The sequence below is a fragment of the Colletotrichum aenigma genome, assembly GCF_013390185.1.
Source record: "Colletotrichum aenigma strain Cg56 chromosome Unknown KSG_Cg56_contig08, whole genome shotgun sequence".
NCBI classification, from domain to species: Eukaryota; Fungi; Ascomycota; class Sordariomycetes; order Glomerellales; family Glomerellaceae; genus Colletotrichum; species Colletotrichum aenigma.
Window position 1 is genome coordinate 4365841 of NW_023500914.1, and position 20240 is coordinate 4386080.

The window sequence follows — 20240 nt, forward strand, 5'->3', positions numbered from 1 at the left end:
TGCGGCGACTTTCAATGCGGCAGCAAACAGTGCGAACGAAGCGGCTTGCAAAGGGAAGAAGAATAACGACAGTTGTACTCAGACGTTCACGTGCCCATAGATGGGTCGAGCAGGGTGTATAGCAATTAATTACCTTCTTATCGTCTAGAGCTCACGGTGACGTCCCACACCCACTTCCGGACCACCCCCACATCCGGACCACCCCAAAATGCCTCATCGAAAATGCACACCGCCACTTCCAAACTTGAATAACTTCACCATTCTTTACTCAATCGTTACCAAACTTTCTACGAAGCATAATAACTACATGATGGTTGATTATACCGAAGATGAAGTTTCTCAGGCACTTGAGGCTATCGCAACCGGTACTAGCCTACGAAAATGTAAGGGGCTGGCCCCTAGGCTTGTTCAACGTAGAGGTGCCGTCGATTGACTATTCTAAGCTGAAGAAGGAGGAAAGGACTTTACAGGGATAGGCGCCTAGCAGCAGTGATGCAGACCGGGGCTAGGCGGTGTGCTACAGCAGAATAGTGGATCCGGCGGAGCCGGATCTCGGTAGCTGCTCCGGCAAAGCCGGAGATCTCGGCCGGGCTCTAGCCCGTTACAGAAAAGCTTCATTACAGTATGGTGTGCCAAAGACCACTCTGCTACGTCGAATTCAAGGGGCTCAGCCACGAGATATTGCCTTTTCTGATCTGCAAAGGCTTTCTCCAACCCAGGAAAGCCACCTAGCTGAATGGGTTCGAATTCAGGCTGCCCTAAGCCTGCCTCCAACCTATTAACAACTCAAGGACTTTGCTGAACGCATCCTACAGGTCTATAGAGACTCCCAGCCTCTTGGAAAGAACTGGGTGCAGGCTTTTATTAAGAGAAACCTATCTGTAAGGGTCCAAAGAAGCAGAGCAATCGATTCCTAGCGCATCAATAGAGCTTCAACTAATGTAATTAGGTAATGGTTTAAACACCTCGCTATACCTGAGATCATAGCTATCAAGGCCTCCAATCGATATAATATGGATGAGACTGGTATTCTAGAAGGCAGAGGATCAAATGGGCTTATTCTTAGATCATCAGAAACTCGTTCTATCTGCAAGAAACAGCCTGGATTGCGTGCTTGGACATCTCTGATCGAGTGTATCTCTGTAACTGGCAAGGCACTGCCTCCACTTGTTATATATAAGGGCAAGAATGTCCAGCAGCAGTGGTTCCCTCTAGATCTGACGCTATATGAATTCTAGAAGTTTACAGCTACAGAAAACGGGTGGACTTCAGACTCTACAGCTGTTAAGTGGTTAACAGAGGTCTTTATCCCTTTAACCCAGCCAGGGGACCCCTCAGAGGTTAGATTATTGATCTTGGATGGTCATGGAAGCTATGAGACTACTGCTTTTATGTATACATGCTTCAGGAACAAGATATATCTGCTGTTCTTGCCAGCACACACGTCACACGTCCTTCAGCCACTTAATCAGTCGGTTTTTAGGCCCCTCAAGGCAGTATATAAGAAGGAGCTTGGATTGCTGGCTGAATGGGATGCTGGTACAGTTGTGGGCAAGAGAAATTTCGTTATATACTATGGCAAGGCGCGTAAGGCAGCCCTGACAAGTAAGAACATCATCAGTGGCTGGAAATAGACTGGTTTGTGGCCTGTCAGTATGGCTAGACCCCTTATAAGCCCTCTGCTGCTTGAGAACACTTCAACCCCTGCCAAACCAGCTGGTCAGGTCTGCAAAGGGCTCTCTGATGGCAAAGCAAGCGAAAAATGGGCGGCAGATATATCAGCAGTCCCTTGGTCAACCCCCAAGAAGAGGGATGAGCTTTAGGATCAGTTCAGCCTGTTTAGTAAGCTGGATAACGATGAGCATACGCAGCGCCTGCTTTTTCGGAAGGTTTAAAAGGGCTTTAATGAGAAGGCATACTAACTGGCAGTAGCCTAACGAAAAATTGAGGCACTACAAGCAGAGGTTGATGCTAGTAGGGTCAGGAAACGGAAGAAGGTCAAAATGAGCCTAAATTCGAAGTTTGCCGATATTGAGGCTATTTGGAGGGCTTAAATCGAGGCGGGCGAACTTGAAAGTAGCACAGATGAATCCAGAGAGTCTGAAAACCCTAGTGACAGCGAAAGTTGCATCGTCGTGGCATCATAATACATATAAATATTGGTTGAAGTTGATGTGTATAAATGTGAGGGCATCAAAAGTGGGTGGTCTGGATGTGGGGGTGGTCCGGAAGTGGGTGTGGGACGTTACCGTACGGGATGGCTATTTGTATCTTAGGATGTCAATTGCCAGCGAGTTTAGGTCATGTAGGTTGCCAAAGACTTTGAAACCGCCTAAGACACCCTTAAGTTCTGGGAATAAATACACAGTTTGTATACCGTTTTGTGTTGTGTAAACTCCATATTGCGACAGTCTCGTCGTTCAATACCAATTCTGATCTCCTAAAACGGAAACTCTCAGTCGTTCCTCCAAATTCCCACTCCGTTTGACATGGTTGTTGGACAAATTGGACCCCTTTTTCGCGTGCCTGGGGGCGTGCCTGGGGACTTACAAAATGACGCGGGTTCCAACATCTTGGTCATGTACAAGTCCCAGCACGAGGGATGAGCATGCCAGAGGACCGAAGTTGACTGTTTGCCGTCATCTGACCCCACCGAGGAGATTTTACGAAAGGACGTGGGGAAGCTATGATATACAAATTGTGCACGCGCACATTGCAATGGCACGGCGTGTGGGAGGTCAGCTCCTGTTCTCTACCACCGACTTGGCTTTCTACTTGAACATGGGTTCACAGCATGACGAACACACTCAATAGCGCCCGGTAGCCGAAGCTGAGCCCGAACCATGCTCACGGGGCCTGGCATGCGGCATCGGCACTTCGCTTCCTAGGCGAAAATAGCTTCAATTGACATGCGATCGCGGACCCGGCTCAGTGGATTCAACAAACCTGGCAGGGCGCAAACGCCAAACGCCAAGCTCGACGCCGGTCTTGAGCCTCAGTTCATGGACCCGTTAACGTAAGGACAACGGAGAATGAAAATCCACCAGTAAGAGGTCATGAATTGGTATCATTATGCTCATACAACTCGTGGCCTCCCCGCAATAGTGTGGGTTCTTGCCCACATCCCCAGCTCGATCCACGAGCGTTCCCCACGGGCAATAACCCGGAGAAGTGACTTTGCGGTCGGAACCCCGCGATACTCGAGTGGGCGTCATCCGAGCTCTGGCTATCGGGACAAGAAGCAAAGCTAACCTTGAGATGAACTTACGTTCATGTAGATGAGCTCCTTTGGATGCAAGAACAGCATACACAATGTAAAATATTTCAATGGCATCAAGAATGATCACTGACTGGGGAAACCTTCGAAACTTGATATTTGGTCTCGGCGGATGATACCCGCTGCCAAGCTTTGTTAGGCTGTTGGTGCCCCCTGATAGTACCAATAACTGCAGCCTACCAACTCCGTACATACCCCGCATCCCGCACACGACTCAGGAAACCGTCACCCACACCAGCTTTTGACTGGGCCCATGTAGAGAGTGAGGGAGGTTGGCGCGAAGGCTTGCCTAGCAGGCTTAGTGGCCTTTGAGCGTGCCACAACGATCTCCGGCGGGAGTTGACCGAAAACCGAGCTGTCGGTATCAGTAATGTTGCCAGGGATATTCCAAGCGCTCACTGCCGACATGCCAAGTATTTGAAGAGGGATATCCCACGTTGAAAGACCATCACGGCAACCGCCTGTCTCGACACAGCGACATCTCGATCTCGTCGATTCCAACATGGCCGACAACACTCCGACCGTGGCCGACCCAAAGTCCCGCCAGAGCGACGTCGAACACGTCGAGCAGGACCTTCACAAGCCTCATGTCGAAGGCGAGGATATTCACCAACAGCATCCCGAGATCTACCTCGAAGCTCTCGCACGGTACCCCAATGATGAATCGATCGACCAAGCCGACGAGAAGAGACTTCTCCGGAAGCTTGACATGCGGATTCTTCCCTTGCTCGGCATTTGCTACTTCTTCTACTATGTCGATAAGACCACATTGTTTGTTGGCCTGATGGATAACCCATAATTTCCTGGAAAATCGTTGCTTACTTTTCATCTTTCAGATCATATGCTGCTATTTTTGGTTTGAAGGACGGCCTCAACCTCAAGGGCGAGGAGTACTCATGGCTCTCGAGCAGCTTCTACTTCGGCTGGCTCATCTGGGCCATCCCCTCCAACCTCATCATGCAGCGCAGCCCGCCCGCGTGGTACTTGTCCTTCAACATCTTCATGTGGGGCGCTCTGCTCATGGCGCAAGCTGCTGCGAAAAACTTTGCTGGTCTTCTCTCTCTTCGAGTGCTGTCTGGAGGTAGGTCCACAGCAACTGCTTCAAATTGTTCGAGTATTGTAATGTGATGCTAATTATGAGAATAGCTTTCGAAGCCATCGCCGACCCCGCTTTCATGCTTATCACCAGCATGTACTACACTCGTGCTGAGCAGCCCTCGCGTATTTCGGCCTGGTATGCCTGGAACGGGATCGGCGTTGCTGGAGGTGGTCTTATTGGTGCGTTGTTGCCTTTCCTTTTCAAGTGTTGACCGCTGGCTAATGTCTGTTCACACAGGCTACGGAATCGGTCACATCAAAGGCGCCCTCGAGTCGTGGCGCTACGAATTTCTTGTCGTCGGGGCTTTCTGCGCTTTCTGGGCCATCATCCTTGCCCTCTGCCTTCCGAACTCGCCTCGTACAATCTGGGGCTTCACGCATGAAGAGAAGCTGATCATGATCGCCCGCATGCGCCGCAACCAGACCGGTATCGAGCAGCGTAAGATCAACTGGGGCCAGATTAAGGAGGCATACCTCGACTACAAGACATGGCTCTTCACCCTGCTCGGATTCGTCTCGAACGTCCCCAACGGCGGCATCTCCAACTTTTCGACCCTGGTCATCAAGGGTCTTGGCTTCGGGACGCTTGAGACGGCGCTGCTTGGCATTCCACAGGGCGCTCTGGTGGTGATCTGGATCGGGCTTGGTGCCTTGGCGAACAAGTATATGCCTGCCAACAGCCGCACACTTGTTTGCGCAATGTTCATGCTGCCGACAATTGGTGGTGCGCTGGGCTTCCTCTTGGCCCCGGCGAACGCTTACGTCGGACGCTTGATTTGCTTGTGAGTCTCGCTTTCGGTCGGGGTTACAACATTTCTCTGACATTCTCTCTAGCTACCTCACTGGCTCGTACCAAGCCTCTTTTGTCATCTCCCTCTCGCTCATCACCTCAAACACCGGTGGTCAATCTAAAAAGATGATCGTTTCTGGTATGATTTGGTTCGGCGCTTGCATTGGAAACATCGCCAGCCCCTTCTTCTACAAAACCGATCAGGCTCCCTCTTATCATCTAGGCATCGGCTCTTTGCTGGTAGCCAACTGCATTGAGCTTGCACTTTTCTTCGTCTTCCGGTATGCCTTCATCTGGGAGAACAAGCGCAAGGAGAAGCAGCGCGAAGAGCTACACGCCAGCGGCAATTACGTTGCGGACGAGCTCAACGCTACCGCTTTCACGGACTTGACGGACAAGGAGAACCCCAACTTCATCTACGTCTACTGAGTATGGCTCCAACCACTTCCGATGCTGTTATGTGACGAGTAATAGAGGCATAATATTAGAATGCGCTGTAGGCAGAGTCTAATAGGGGCAGAATATTCTTGTTTGAGAAGCTCAGCTACATTGCATTGCATACCTACGACTTGAGTCATCTGTGATGAACTATCTTATTGAGTCTTTGAAGCAGTCGCATTCTTGACGTTCCGCGATATTATCCCAGAAAGAGGCAGTGATCTACCAGCGGCCAGAGTCCCGGGCCGACTCCGATGACACCGGGCCAGGTCGCGGACAACGCCCGAGATATGCGGGGTAAATCCTGGGGCACCGTTGACCGGTCGCCGCATTGCTCGAGTCCGTGTACGCGATTGTCCTGGGGCGATTACCGTAGGGCTTGAAGCAAAGTACAAAAGAACTGGTAATCCTGACTGAAATCGACAGCTGGGCTAGTCAGACTCCACAGCCACGATGTTGCCTCATCGTTTTGGTCTCGCGATACTGGCTTTGGCCGGTGTCATAAGTGGTGCATCCAGCTTGCAGACTTACCCCGTACCCGACGAGGTTAAACAATCAACTTCTTACACAATCACGGTACGCAAACCAGACGGGGAGTGGCAACCGGTGTCTACATATCTCGTGAACCTTCATGAGATCAACATCACGACCGGATCTGCGATAGTCCACCCCAGCTCTCTGGCCATGTTCGATTTTGACGACGACGTGGAAATCTCAGTCACGTACAATTCTGGAGACATCACGATTCCTCGTATCAGGCCAGAATCCTATGGTATTATTCCGAACCGTCAGGGAAACTCGTTGAGCTTCAATCTCACCAAGCCTACGGATATCCTAATTCAAACCACCAACTCAGTCTTTGATGTTCTGCACATTATCACCAACCGCACTCCCAAAGGCCTCCCCCCAAAGGATGACTCATATGTCATTTACTACGGCGCTGGCTATCACACGCTCAACTCGACTCTCAATATCACCTCCGGCCAAACCCTCTATTTAGATGCAGGCGCAGTCCTGAATGCCGCTGTTTCACTTGATAACGCCACGTCAGCATCTATCCGCGGTCACGGAATCCTGTACCGCACACCCGTGGGAGCCATATCAGCACAGTGGTCGAAGAACATCACCATCGAGTCCATCACCGTCCTCAATCCGACTCACTACACTTTCAACGCTGCCGAGGCAGAAGACGTGACCATTCGCAAGCTTCGCTCCTTCAGTGCCACTCAATGGGGCGATGGCATTGATCTATACAGTAGCAAGAATGTCCTTATCGACGGAGTCTTTATGAGAAATTCGGATGACTGTATCGCGTTGTACAATCATCGCAATGACTGGTACGGCGACAGCGCCAATATCACCATCCAGAACGCAGCTTTGTGGGCAGATGTGGCACATCCTATCAACATTGGCACCCATGGTAACTCTATCAACCCCGAGACTATGTCAGATATCACCATCCGTAACATCGACATCTTGGACCATCGCGAATTTCAGATGGGATACCAGGGCGCCATCGCAATCAAACCAGGGGACAGCAACCTCGTCAGAAACGTTTTCATCGAAAACGTTCGTGTTGAGGATTTCAGGATGGGCCAGGTCATCACCATGATGGTGATGTACAACCAAAAGTACAATACATCACCTGGCCGCGGCATCTCCAATGTTACTATCAGGGATCTGGTGTACACTGGAGAGAATGCAAATACGGCTATAATGACTGGGTTTAATGAGACCCGTGTGGTTGAGTTCGTAAGGTTCGAGAACCTTATCATCAACGGATTGAGAGTCAGTGACAGCATGAAGAAGCCCGGTTGGTACATGACTGCCGACTTTGTACCGATGTATGTAAATGAGCATGTGCGGAATCTGACCTTCATCTGAGGTCTCTTATCACCGTGTGGCCCAACTACATTTGAAGTTGATAATAAGATTCTCCCTCAATCGATGCCCGAGACTTAGTCGCTGAGTAACACCCTGCGTAGGTTCATAGCCAAACTCGAGATGAGAACCTTAAAAAAGGACATTTCTGCTCTGCCAATTTGTTCCAGTGTCTAGCTCTAAGAGATAAGTATGGTTATATAATGCTCCCTCTACCCCTGGGCAACAACACTCCCTTCCTCAGTGCTAACTTGTACCAAAATTGGCTAATCTTGTGCAATAAACCCGCAGAATTCTGGCATGATGGGAGCACCAACGACTTCCCGTTCCAGCCCACCGACGATCAGTGTCCAGCCGTTCACTCCGTCTACAAACGTCTCTCACTGCTTTGTGGCCATCTGCTTTGGTCAGCGAAAGGTCCTCATTCAGAGGCCGGACACCTGGCACGACCTTCAGCAAACCGTTTGCAGACTGCTTGATATAAAAGATTCACACATATTTCGTCTGTACATCAGATGGAAAGATACGGAGGTGGAGCTTGTGAAGGACTCCTTTGAAGTGTTGAGTGAAGGCCATGTAATTTGGGTTCGATTCCCAGAAAAAGTTCTCATTCACATAGTGGACGCCCGAGGTAAGTGGCTTCTGCTATCCGATGACAACATTTCTCACTTCTCATTTGTAGGTGACAAATTTGTGATTGACAGTTGGGAACCATTTGGTGGGCTTCTTCATCAGTACGGAAATATGCGAAATTGCAAGCCCGGTACCTTCATTCTCATGCATGACGACAAAACAATCCGAAGTTTTGATACGGTCGAGTCATTGGGGTTGCCTTGTGGCATGATTGAGCTTAGGAGGAAAGACACAAATTACAACCTCACAATGTAAGGGGCTCATAGCTTCAATCAGCAGTCACAAACTTGCCACCAAGATATTCTGTTCGCGTGCGAGTCAAGTGCTGTAATGAGACCCTTTTACTCCATGAGAAGTTCCAATTCAATTATTTCGTAGCTCTCAAAAGGAAGATGTGTTTCCAATAAAGACAGCACCAGCGATATCAACTTAGTTGGAGAGCCATCTCATAACTTGTTCCAAGTGAATGGATAGAATCTCCGTCATCTTGTGATGCTTCCCTCTTTTTTAATTGTCTCATTTGGACCTTTTCAATTGGAAGTGCTTATCAATAGATGCGGATAGGGTAACTGGTACCTGTCACTCAGCAATCAATACCCGTTGATGTGATTCTGTGAGCTATACTTCTTGAGATAGCCACCCTAATACTTGTGCTTTCAAAGGTCAGTAATCGACGTCGCAAGGGAATCTTCCTGGCTGACTAAATCTTGTACATTAACTATCCTTGAAGAAGTGCCTGGGGAACAATTTTTCTCTGCCATCGACAAGGCCCCATCATGACCAGGCAAACTCTCCATCCTTCGACAAGATGTAATAATTCATAACTCCCACGGCGAACTCGCCATGCTTCTTCATAACCCACTCCATCCTCTCCCTCGTTCGCACGTTCCCCACTTGGTTTCCAACTAACCGGCACACAATATCTCGCATCGCAGAATGCGTCTCAATGGTGTCGCTGTACAACTCATCAACGACAGCAGGAAACTCGTCTGCGACCTCCCAACTCAGTTCCGCCGATCGATAGAAGCGCTCTCGAGCCAGGAGCTTGAGGGCTGGCACGTCGTACTTGTCGGCCATGACGTATAGACGCAGGTGCAGAAACAAGTCATCTCGGGCGCCGTAGAGCTCCTTCTTTACTAGGGTCACTACGTCGTTGCCCGCTCCCTCGGATTGCGATAGCGTTTTGTTGATGGTGTCGTCTGCGCCGTCCGCGAGCTCATCGGCCACGTTCTCGCCGGAGAATTCATTGTACTCCTCTTCCGGCTCGAGGCCCGATGGCTGTCTCCTTATGTAGCCCGGGTCGAACCCCGAGGAGCCGGAGAAGCTCTCATCGTCGGTGACGCTAGTCGTATCGTCGCCGCTGCCATCCAGGTTCTCAGCCGAGTAGCTAGGGTGTCTGGAGCTGGTGGATGTTCTTCTGGGGACCTTTCTCCCTCTACGGGGATCTTCTACGCCAATCGTTGCGTCGAGTTCATCGGCAACCTCGTCAGGCTGCAACAGGGAAATCGTAGCCGGCTTCCCGAGCGTCGGCGTGACTCCATCGTCGTAGTTTCCCGTGTAGAGAAACTGAAGCAAGCGCCGGAAGATAGAGGGCTCATCGTCTGGTAAGTCGATGGTTCCTGAGGCGGCTTCCTATTCTTTTTCGTCAGCTCCTATTCCTAAAAGAGTGAGTTGGGTGGCTACCTTGAATGAGGCGGAGAATGCCTTATCGAAGAAGGACGACTGGGGGCATACAATAGCCCGATGAGCTTTGAAAGTGCTGCCATTGCAGGTGATGGTCATGTCAGCATACTTCTCGGATAGAAAGAGCCCAGAAAGCGCGGTGAATATGCACGTTGTGCGCAGATCGTCAACGGCTTCGCAGGGCTCGCGCTCGTATTTATCTTCCTCCACAGGGTCTTGCTTGACCTTGGCGTCCTTCGTCGGTGGTGGACTTTCCGCTTGGGGCGCCGCGGATGCCATATTTAAGAGCTCAGCGCAGTCTCGCGCTCAACGTTATTGTCGATTCATAGAATGTGTGAAAGGAAATGAATCAGCGAGCCACGCTGGCAGGGACCGAATTGGGTGCTGGGGCCGGTGGGGATTCATCAAACGGGCTGGTTGCCGGGCCGTCTGCATGATTTGACGGGCCGCAGCAAGCTGTCGTTGTTCTGTGGCTGAGAGTAGCCATCGTCGACTTTGATCGTCCATGAAAATGTACAATTGAATTCGGCTTATTCCATCTTAGTTTTTATTAGATTGACTGTTGATTATCCAGACTGCTCTACTGATATGGAATTTCCAGGACGGAACTTAGAAGTAACCACATAGACGTTGGGAGGTGGTTCTGCCTGATACCGGCTTTCAATAGTAACTTAGGCTATCTTGACGCGAAGCTTTCTTTGGTCAGTACTATGAGTGAAATGCAAGGTTCTCGACGCATGTCTCCTTCATCAATTCCCCATAGTCATTGCTGGATGCTTCCATGCGATAATGGCCATGACAAATTTAATCCTCAAGAACCTCTGATTGAGTAGTGTCTCCTCCCTTGTCAGCAACCGTTCAAATATTCAGAGAGAAGCTGCGATGGCAGGTCCCTGCTGCTGCTCGAAGAATTCTCAATCGCATTTGATCGTAGGCCACATAGGGACAAAAAGGAGCTCCATGAGCATGCTTCCACCAGTTGCCTTCAGGGCCTCAGGAGTGTCAAAATCCTCGACTAGTACACCGTTGTACAAGAGCGCAACGTTTCGGGGGCGGAACTTCTCAAGCACCTTTCCCAGCGGGCACCAGCTGTCGATCAGATAGGTGTGCTCCATTCCGACTAGAGCGATTGTGTGTTAGATGGGATCAATGACAGTGGGTGGGATTCGGAGGACATACCATCCTTGACCCGGACTAAAACGGTCTGCGCGACTTCGACACGAAAAGCGTCATGATTGGCGACTAGGCAGAAGCAGTTCAGGTCAAGCTCAACTTCCTTCTCCATCCAGCTAGGAGTGAAATGGATTCTAATTCTCTTGTCATCGGGGATGTAGAAATGGTCGCGAATGGCTCTGTCCAGCATGGCGTATTTGGTCGGCTTCGGGATCACGCGGGTTCTGGAACCGTGGGAGATGGTGATGAAATCCTGGTTCGTCGGTAGGTGGGCGTCGCTGGCCTCTTTCTTGATGTAGTCTCCCATGATCGGCGATGACTTCGTATTTCTTAGTACAATTTGTTGCGATGTCAGGAGCGAAAATCTTTCGAGTTGTGGAAAGTTGGAGGCGAGGGCGGTTGGGTAGGGATGGAATAAAAAAGGCAGCCTGGAGGTGCAGATGAAGAAGGATTCAGACAAGACGACCTCCTGCCTCAGAAGATTTTGCAAACATCTAGGTCGAGTCCGAGTTCAGGTACCTAGGCAACCTTGCTTTCACGAACGGTGACCCGGAGAGATTCCAAGTATTGGGTCTCAACTGACGAGGAAAGAGAGCACCTTCCCAAGTTCCTGTGCGCACCTGAGAATGGAACGGAGCTTCACGTTACAGCTTTGAGGAGATACAAAGAACAAGCCCAAAGTCTGGGAAATGATGCACTCTTTTCGCCCTTGGTTCCTTTTTGCAGCAGGCGTAGTAAACCCTTGGCTTCTCTGTGTTTCTGAAGTCCAAGACGATGGGACGCTCTTTGTGTATCGATAAATTCTTCGATAGTAGAACTCAAATCAAATCTATAGAGGCTGATCAAATGAACTATAACTTAGACCGCACCACATCACAAGGCGAGTGAACATTACAGATATATATCGTCGAACGCATTTAATGTAGTAATGTGCTTTCACGTCGCAAGGCAAGCGGGCCCTGCCAACTCGTCAGCAGACACCGGAATATCGGCCTTCGTGCCGCATGCCACTTCTTCTCAAATTATCGGACATTCAATTTTCTTGGTCACCTAGGTGTTCTTGCCTTGCTTGATAAGTGAGACCCTCATCTCCAGCTAAGTCCCTTCAATTCGATCTCCATCACGATGTTTCTCCGAGCCGAATTCCGAAACCGGCGCTAAGTGGGCCCCAGCTGGACCTCAATCAACGTCATCCCGAATATCGCGACCATGCCGACAACCTCAAACCAAGCTTGGCACATTGTTCTGGGCAAGCGCACGTGAATTCTCCAACCCTCCGATATCACCTCTGCTCACGCAATAACCCCAGCATCAGGCCTGTTCTGCAGCCTCTCCCCACCTGTTTCGCCGCTGTAGGCCTGTTCAACTCACCGAACTCAACTCTCTATGGTTTTGTCGACATCTGCTTCACTGACCATATAGTTGATTGAGCTGTTTCGAGACGAAGGTGGTATGGCAGACTCGGCCCAGCAGTTTCCGAGCACTCCGAGTGCCTCGGAGACCACTTTGAAGGATATCCTGCGATCTCGTCAACGCATGCAAAACGGTGTTCGGGGCAACCCTAAGTCATGCCTGCCATGTCGTGAACGCAAGGTCAAGTGCGATAAGGGACGTCCCTGTTTTACCTGTTCAAAACGGGGTCATGCGGATCTGTGCAGCTACGAACCACGCACATCCCTTGGGTCCAGATCCCCCGTTAGGTACAGGACGCCGCACCCGCCGACTCGCAGTCCGGAACCTAACCGCAATCGGCACGGTGTAACATCATTTTCAACGTCAGATACATATCAAGACCATACAAACGCGAGCCCAGGCCTCAATGCCGCTGCTTCTCCAAATACAGGCGAATCGTCGAGCCACAGGACTGCGGTGACAACCAATGGGGATACCACTTTTCTAGCCGATAATTCAGTGGTGAACATGGCCCGCCAGCGGTCTCCTCGCTCACGAGATGATCCGGCCCGTCAGTCGGCTTTCGAAACCGGCATTCTGCCACTCCTGGGGATCAGCGACGACACAGCATCGTCTGCGATGTCCTTCAGCTCCTTGCCAAGTGACCAGGAGATTGTCCGGCTGTTTGAGGTATTCCGGCAAAGAGCCCATCCGTTTCACGTCATCACGTACGATCTGGATCATATTGAGGCGAGAGCTTGCGCTCTTGTCACGTCTGGACGTGTTACGGCCTCGGAATGTCCAGAAGACCCCCGGTGGCTTTGCCTGCTTCATGCGATTCTGGCGACTGGTGCTCAGTTCTCGGAACTCTCATTTCATAAGAGGCTGGCACTGTCGCAGCAGCACAGTGAGTCGTACATTCTCTTTGGTGTCTGAATCTCTGCATTACCCAATCTTCGTTCCCCGCCGCTCTCGATCTGACAAGCTCTAGCAAAACACGCCTTCGACCTTCTCAGATGCACCGACTATCTCGCGAAGCCAACTAAAGAAGCAATCCAAACCTTGCTTCTTCTTGGAAATGTGTTGCAAAACGACATGAAGCCACAAGCAGCATGGGTTCTAGGAGGAACCACAATCCGTCTCGCCCAGTGCCTCGGCATCCACAAGAAACCCGACCGCTTGGTGCCTGCACTGATCCCTCAAGAAGAGGCCAAGTATCTGAGGTAGGTGCAACTATCCACGATTCTCTGACGAACCCAGCCTCACCAACTACAGATTGGCTATCGTCTGGCAAGATGCTCTTCTGGCACTTGCGTTCGGCCGGCCGCCAGCGTCTCATGACATGGATTTCGAAGAAGACCTACCACCTCTCACAAATCCCCCCACCAATGGAAGAATATCGTATCTGGAAGCAATGAACTGGCTATGTCACGTCACATTACGTCATGTGTCTTCACGACAGGGCCTTCCAAACCAACCGCTGGCCATGCTTGATGATATGCGTTCAGTCGAGATCTCCCTGTCACCACACCTCACTGATCCTCAAAAAGGGGAACCAATCCGCCAACTGCAGGAGTTTTACGCTTTCGAACTGCACAAGAACTTTGTCGTATCTACTCTTTGTCGGCCGTTCATTTCTAGTTCCAGCTCTAGGCAGGTGGATGATACTGACCGATCTGTCATTGTGGAACAGTTTCGAGACTCGCTCCGGCGCAGTGTTCGAGCATACGTCCGATTGAGAACAATTACGGGCCACGCGAGACGTTCTTGGGCTTTCATTCACAATGGGCTCACTTCAGTCTTATTGCTGAGTCTGATGCGTGAAACGCGGTACCTACCGGAGACGCGGACCCTACAAGACGAGATGATCACAAGTTTCTCGGATTCTGACCCAGATTCGATGGCTGATAGCTCGGGGCATTTATCCGAGACTCTGAAGAAGGCACTGAAAGCTCTTCAGACTCTTCAGTGTTTAGCGGATCGCGACTTGATATCCCGAGGTCGTAATGAAGATGCGGTTAACAGAAACGATGCACCACTGGAGAACAACTCTGGTCAAAACCCAGCTCAACAAGGAGATCAAGATAGGTGAGTCCTCATCTTAGGTAACGTTGAATATAGAAACTGACTGTGTAGCTTCTGGAATATGGGTGGGGACGACTGGTCCTTTCCTCTCAACTTCGACATGTCACCTCTTGGCGCCTTTGACTATATCATGTCAGACCAAACTTTCTCTGGAGACTCATTTCTGCCAATCATCTAAATATAATTTAAAGATCCCTATTAAAAGCCCTTTGGCTCCAGAACGAATGACTCATGAGAAACGTATTTATCTCGCATTGGGCAGGTGCTTGCTGTATTTGCCTGCTGTATATCATCGTACGGGTGACTACGAAACCTCCTCAACATGAGCCAGATGTTGTTACAGTCATGGCGTTTTAATTAAAGGGCATAGTACCATAAAAAAGGCGCACATGCCTGAACACACTGAGTACGGCTTTCAACAAAGCATGACAAGAGTATTAAGGTCCCAGATCGTTCTCTATGGAGATCTTTGACTTTCCTAGGCAGCGAAAGGTCTATCGAAAGGTCTATCGTTTATCTTCTATTGTCTAGTAGTTTCTATAAAGTTCTAGAAAATATGTCATGTATCCATCTTGGACACTTCATTTCCTCTCCGTGAAACCCATCGCCTCCCACTTTTGCAAAACCTTCTCTTGCACTTCAGCGGGGAAAGATTCCTTGAAGTCCGCAGCCTCCCAGTCCCTGCCAGTCGTGTACTCCGTAGGCATCAAGCAGTCGGACACAACCTTTCCTCCAGTATGCTTGTCACCGTTTCCGTGAGACATGTACGGAATCAGCTGGAACCCGCGGACCTCCTCAAAGTGATACTCGTCCAAGCCGGGACGGCACCTCGTGCAGAACGCCCATATGACGTCCTTGAAGTTATACACGTCAATGTCCTCGCCAACAATGACGAGGCGGTGGATTGTGTACCCAACCTTGTCGTTGAAGACGATCTCACCGATAGTCTTGCAAAAGTCCTTGGCATTGGTTTCCATCGCCCGCAGCTTCTGGGTGTCGACCTGGACAGCGACCCATGTCACCTGAGACTCGAAGGGTGAGAAGGCTTCCTTTATGGGGACGCCCTTGGACTTCAGGAGAAATCCGATCTCGGCCGCGGCGAGCGGTCCGATCATCGTGTGCTTACTATGTTAGTGTCTGATAGGAATGTGTAGAGTGAGGCAATGCTTACTGTTTCGTCGGTGAGTCTGCCGCAGTTGGAAACGGGCAGAATAGCGTCCTTTCGGTGTGTGATGCGATCGACTCTGTACTTTGGCTGAGGTCTGGCTTCGCCAGGGAAAACGTATCTGTCGTCATTGGTTAATTCACATACCAACCCTTGACCAATGGTCACTTACCCGTGCATTTCGCCAAATGGTCCCTCTGGCGCCGTCTCCTTCGCAGAGCAGACACCTTCGAACACAATCTCACTGTTCGCCGGCACGTACAAGTCATTGGTATCACACTTCACAACCTCCAACGCCGCGCCGCCGAGCGAGCCAATGTACTCCGCTTCTGGCAGACCTCCAGGCAATGGCATGCTTGCAGCCATGATTGCCGCTGGGGGCACACCAAACACCAGCGCCCACGGCATATCTTTGCCCTCCTTCTTCCACATCTGGTGGATCTGCCAGATATGTTGCGGCTCGATGATCAGACCAGCCAGGTGGTTCTTATCGTGCACCATGGCGCGGGCAATGGACCAGTTCGTCCACTTCCCATCCGGCGACTGCACGATGTGCATCCCGTATGTCTGGATATACTTTCCGCCATCGGACTGGTGCAACATCGGGGCAGGAAGCTTCGTGAGGTCGAATTGATCTGGAGTGAGGCGGAACTCCTTGCAGGAGCCTGACTCGACGACGACGGGAGGGATGGGCGTCGCGGTCTTGGCAGCCACCATCTTGTCGAGAATCTCCTTCATGCTCGAAGTAGGTGGAAGACCAAGGTGACGCGCCAGACGGCCGTATCGCTGCGAGGGGTCGGCACGGAGGGAGTTGGGCGCGCCGAGGATGCGCCAGAGGCCGTTGTCATCCTGGCCCTTGAGCTTGTTGAAGAGTGGAGCGCGCTCGTCGCTTTCAACGACCTTGCGGATGATGGCGCCGACTTCTAGGTTGGGGTCGCATTCTTCGTTAATCTCGACGAGGTCGCCGTCGACTTTGAGGGCTTCCACGAAGGAGCGGAAGTTCATGTGTGGGAGGTCTTGCGGGTTTGTCGAAGACATGTTAGGGGACCGTATGAAGTTTTGATCTAGAAATGTTCCTTGAGAAGCTCAATATGTTATGAATCTGCTTTATGATGATACAGACTTCCAACAATTGAACTTGCGCAGCCAAGCATGCATCATTTATATCTCGTGGCCACCTTGATTCCGGATGCTGGCAAGGAGGTAAGATGTGGGGCCGAATTCGCCGAGAGACTCGAGTGCGAGGCAAGGTCCACTCCGATTTCCCCGAGATCATGAGATTCCCCATTACGAGCAAGTCCAGAAAGCTTGATTGGCCTTGGCTCTCGCGCATTATGCTCGATGATGCCGATCTTGCGGGTCTCGGACATTTCGTCGTTCGACGAGGTCACTACCGGCTCTCCGAACGAGCGCCGGTGAGTCCTGATAAATATCCAGGACCCCGTCACTCTATCGGAACATATCCAGCAGAAGTCAACGAATATCCTCAAACCAACAAGCAAGTCCCCTCATCAGCTGCAATTATTCAATCTTGAAGTACAATTTTATACGCGTATGCTCATCAAGTTCTCGACTACTTTCACAACGCCCACGCAGCAAATATGAGAGACACCTACCCCCGCAAAAAGATCATAGTCGCCATCACCGGCGCGACAGGCGCTCAAATCGGCATTCACATCCTCCAGACCCTCCGTCGCCTCAACGTGGAAACACACCTCATCATCAGCAAATGGGCCGCCGAGACAATAAAGTACGAGACAGACTACACCCCGTCCGCGGTGAAAGCTCTCGCAGACCACGCCTACAGCGCCCACGACCTCGCCGCGCCGATTGCGAGCGGGTCCTACCGGGTAAACGGCATGATTGTCGCCCCGTGCTCCGTCAAGACGCTGGCTGCGATCAATGCGGGCATCTGCGACGATCTGATCACAAGGGCGGCCGACGTATGTCTCAAGGAGCGGAAGCGGCTGGTGCTTTCGGTGCGAGAGACGCCGTTTAGTGAGATTCATCTGAGGAACATGCTGGAAGTAACGAGGGCTGGGGCGATTGTCGCGCCGCCTGTTGTGGGATTCTATACGAAACCATCGGGAATTGATGATATTCTCAATCAGATGGTAGGGAGGCTACTAGATTTGTTCGATTTGGATTCGAGGGCGTTTGAGAGGTGGGACGGGATGGGAAAGACGTCGTCTAATTGATGGGTAGCCATAGAATCTGTACCATATTGTGCCATTAGAGTCAAGCAAGAGAGAAGCTTTAGAATTGATACCCGTTGACTTGTCTTGCGGATGTGACACGAGCGGCGCATTTAAAGAATCATGCTATCGGGGCCGATACACCTAACTAACCGGGAAGAGAACCTATGTTATTTTTAAATAGTTTACCACATCTAAAGAATTCTACTATGCTCATCACCCTCCCCGTCCCCTGCAGTCCCTGGTCCTATCCATATCCTTGTCCCTGTTCCTATGGTCGTCTTTGTCGTCGTCGCCCCTGTTCTCGTCTAGGTATGCCCGCTACCCGCCTGGATAGCAGAACTCTACTTAAAACGCCGATGTTTGGCCACAATATGTATCCAGACCTGCAAACAGTTGATCCCAACCATATGCGGTTGATGTGTCTCCTGTAATCCCATTCCACAGCCCACCCAAGCCAAGATCATCATTTGACATACCTACATTATCAACGCCAAAGGCCATGTCTCCCACATCCAAGTATTTACCAAAGGCCGTGGGGGCGTCCTGGATGTCAGAAAGAGCTGGCTCGGGAGCATGCTCCGATACTGACCCTTCAACGTCTTCAACACCTTGAATCCGATACCGACGGAGCACGCAGGCCAAGTTCCGAACTAGCCTCGCCGCAACAGCAGACTCTTCTCCCGCCGATGCTAGAGCACGACAAGCTTGTGCAACTTCAGCATGCGTCTCTGCTGTGGCATCCGTAATCGCTCCATCACTTGGCGCATCTCCTCTCTGCTGATCGCGACTGGTGTCGAAGCCTGCGTTCAAAGCAAGAATGGTGCATGCCATGAACATGTGTCCTATAACACATCCCAGCCGGCGGCCCATGGCTCTTGCATTGTATGCACGAATGGGCTCTCTCTTCTGTGATCCCTTCAACAAGCGGATGGCAATCGACAAAACTGTCCGGGCCGACTTCAGGCAGATGTCTCGGGAGCGCTCGTAAGCTGCGTCTTGAGCATCGTGAAGCAGGAATGGTCTGTGCAATCTGGCACGTCTAGAGTGAAAACCAAGAAGGACAACATCTCTCTGCAGGTGAAGATGCAGAGGTGCACTCGGCGAGATCGGTCCGTCGGGACGTAGGAACTCTGGGAGCTCTGCGAGGGCATCTGCAAAGAGACGATCAAGTGCGGTGACTTGATCGTAGTTTGTAATCTCTGCATCAGGAGCGCCGGGTGTTCTGGCATCGATGATGGAACGGGTGATTTCGGCGAGCTGGATTCGTCGGAGAAAGCATGAAATTCCCGTCGCCGTATGCGATGGATGGTCGATGTTTTCGTTGGCAAGACTGTTGGCGTCGTCATTGATGTTGCGGGGGTACTTGACGTTCATCTGTCTCGGCTGAACGCTGTAAGTCCCATCCGTTGGCCCTCCCATGAGACCAAGCATCCTAAGAATAATCAGAGGCCAAATACTCCAATCGTGAGCTGCGAATACTTACCAATCAGTGGCAGCAATGTGCCACCACACGCGCCTTTTGATTTCCCTGGTGGTAGCATCGTCCTGTTGCTCCGAATTGGGAGAGTCAACAAGGTGGACCAACCCTTCCCGCGCGGAAGCCAAAGAACAGGAATGCAGAAATCTGAATCGCCCCGAACACCCCTCAAAGTTGTAAATCAGATAAGCCAGTATTGTCCTTGCCTGAACTTCCGCCAGACATCCGTAGGTGATCTGCTGTGACTGGTCAAGAATGTTGAGCGCGGATCGGAACCAGGCCAGAGCGGTTTGCGTCGCATCCTCGGACGAGGCAAAAGTGCTGAAAGCCTTGGAGTTCTCGTTGAAAAAGAAGGCACTGGTGGCCGCGATGCTGAGGATCAAGGCTGCCTGGGCCGCACTGGGGTCTTGACCTTGAGACAAAGTATTATAGAAAGTATCGATCATGGCCCGAGTCGTTGGCGCGTGAATGATGGGGAGCATGTGGAAGGGGTTGTTAGTGAAGTCTTCGAGAAGCGACATCGCTTCTTCACGGGTCATGAGCCAGGTCGATGCTCGTCCATCTATATCGTCCGTCGGTGTATGGCCTGGTCCCGTCGTGGACGGTGTTCGTGGGAATTGTGAGATGTTGGTGATGCGGTAATCCAGCTTATCGTGAGGTAGAGAGATCTGCATTTGTTAGCAAGGATCGTAGAGTACCACTCGGCCATTTTACTCACGTTGAGGCCATGCCGTGTGAACGTGGAGTCAAGGAACTTCGCTGTCTGCTGCCTCTCATTGATCGTCACTGGTCTTGTCGATGAGCGGGGTGGCGAAGGCTTCCGAGAGCCCGTTACGACAGAGCTAACGTTTTGGCTTTCCATATCGTCAACGTGAGGGTCAAACATCGCCAAGGCTTGCTCCGCGGAAGGTCCGTTGGCCGCAGTGGGCCCGGAGCCGAATACCGCTTGC

General features: G+C 51.1%; 8 protein-coding genes across 8 annotated transcripts; 4 read left to right on the plus strand and 4 right to left on the minus strand.

Moving 5' to 3' along the window:
- Positions 1-3779: 3779 nt before the first annotated feature.
- CGCA056_v012669 (putative transporter) lies at positions 3780-5594 on the plus strand (the record flags this gene model as incomplete). Its single annotated transcript, XM_037327913.1, has 5 exons — positions 3780-4048; positions 4114-4358; positions 4424-4555; positions 4614-5157; positions 5210-5594. 5 exons carry the CDS (start codon positions 3780-3782, stop codon positions 5592-5594), a joined length of 1575 nt encoding a protein of 524 aa, XP_037174123.1.
- Positions 5595-6056: 462 nt separating this feature from the next.
- PGLR2-0 (Polygalacturonase) lies at positions 6057-7487 on the plus strand (the record flags this gene model as incomplete). The annotated part of the gene is made up of 1 exon (XM_037327914.1): positions 6057-7487. The coding sequence occupies one exon, from the start codon at positions 6057-6059 to the stop codon at positions 7485-7487; it is 1431 nt and encodes a 476-aa protein (XP_037173886.1).
- A 1404-nt stretch (positions 7488-8891) lies between these two features.
- On the minus strand, positions 8892-10079 carry spoplb (Speckle-type POZ protein-like B; the record flags this gene model as incomplete). Its single annotated transcript, XM_037327915.1, has 2 exons — positions 8892-9749; positions 9801-10079. The coding sequence occupies 2 exons, from the start codon at positions 10077-10079 to the stop codon at positions 8892-8894; spliced, it is 1137 nt and encodes a 378-aa protein (XP_037174704.1).
- Positions 10080-10714: 635 nt separating this feature from the next.
- Positions 10715-11280, minus strand: CGCA056_v012672 (uncharacterized protein; the record flags this gene model as incomplete). Its single annotated transcript, XM_037327916.1, has 2 exons — positions 10715-10920; positions 10980-11280. The coding sequence occupies 2 exons, from the start codon at positions 11278-11280 to the stop codon at positions 10715-10717; spliced, it is 507 nt and encodes a 168-aa protein (XP_037174703.1).
- Positions 11281-12893: 1613 nt separating this feature from the next.
- CGCA056_v012673 (uncharacterized protein) lies at positions 12894-14628 on the plus strand (the record flags this gene model as incomplete). The annotated part of the gene is made up of 4 exons (XM_037327917.1): positions 12894-13272; positions 13357-13588; positions 13626-14453; positions 14502-14628. The coding sequence occupies 4 exons, from the start codon at positions 12894-12896 to the stop codon at positions 14626-14628; spliced, it is 1566 nt and encodes a 521-aa protein (XP_037174702.1).
- Positions 14629-15031: 403 nt separating this feature from the next.
- Positions 15032-16653, minus strand: CGCA056_v012674 (Ferulic acid decarboxylase 1; the record flags this gene model as incomplete). Its single annotated transcript, XM_037327918.1, has 3 exons — positions 15032-15571; positions 15622-15736; positions 15788-16653. 3 exons carry the CDS (start codon positions 16651-16653, stop codon positions 15032-15034), a joined length of 1521 nt encoding a protein of 506 aa, XP_037174707.1.
- Positions 16654-17216: 563 nt separating this feature from the next.
- Positions 17217-17813, plus strand: CGCA056_v012675 (Flavin prenyltransferase PAD1; the record flags this gene model as incomplete). Its single annotated transcript, XM_037327919.1, has 1 exon — positions 17217-17813. One exon carries the CDS (start codon positions 17217-17219, stop codon positions 17811-17813), a length of 597 nt encoding a protein of 198 aa, XP_037174706.1.
- Positions 17814-18014: 201 nt separating this feature from the next.
- Positions 18015-20176, minus strand: lepB-0 (putative transcription factor lepB; the record flags this gene model as incomplete). Its single annotated transcript, XM_037327920.1, has 4 exons — positions 18015-18017; positions 18294-19245; positions 19297-19958; positions 20009-20176. The coding sequence occupies 4 exons, from the start codon at positions 20174-20176 to the stop codon at positions 18015-18017; spliced, it is 1785 nt and encodes a 594-aa protein (XP_037174132.1).
- Between the last annotated feature and the right edge of the window lie 64 nt (positions 20177-20240).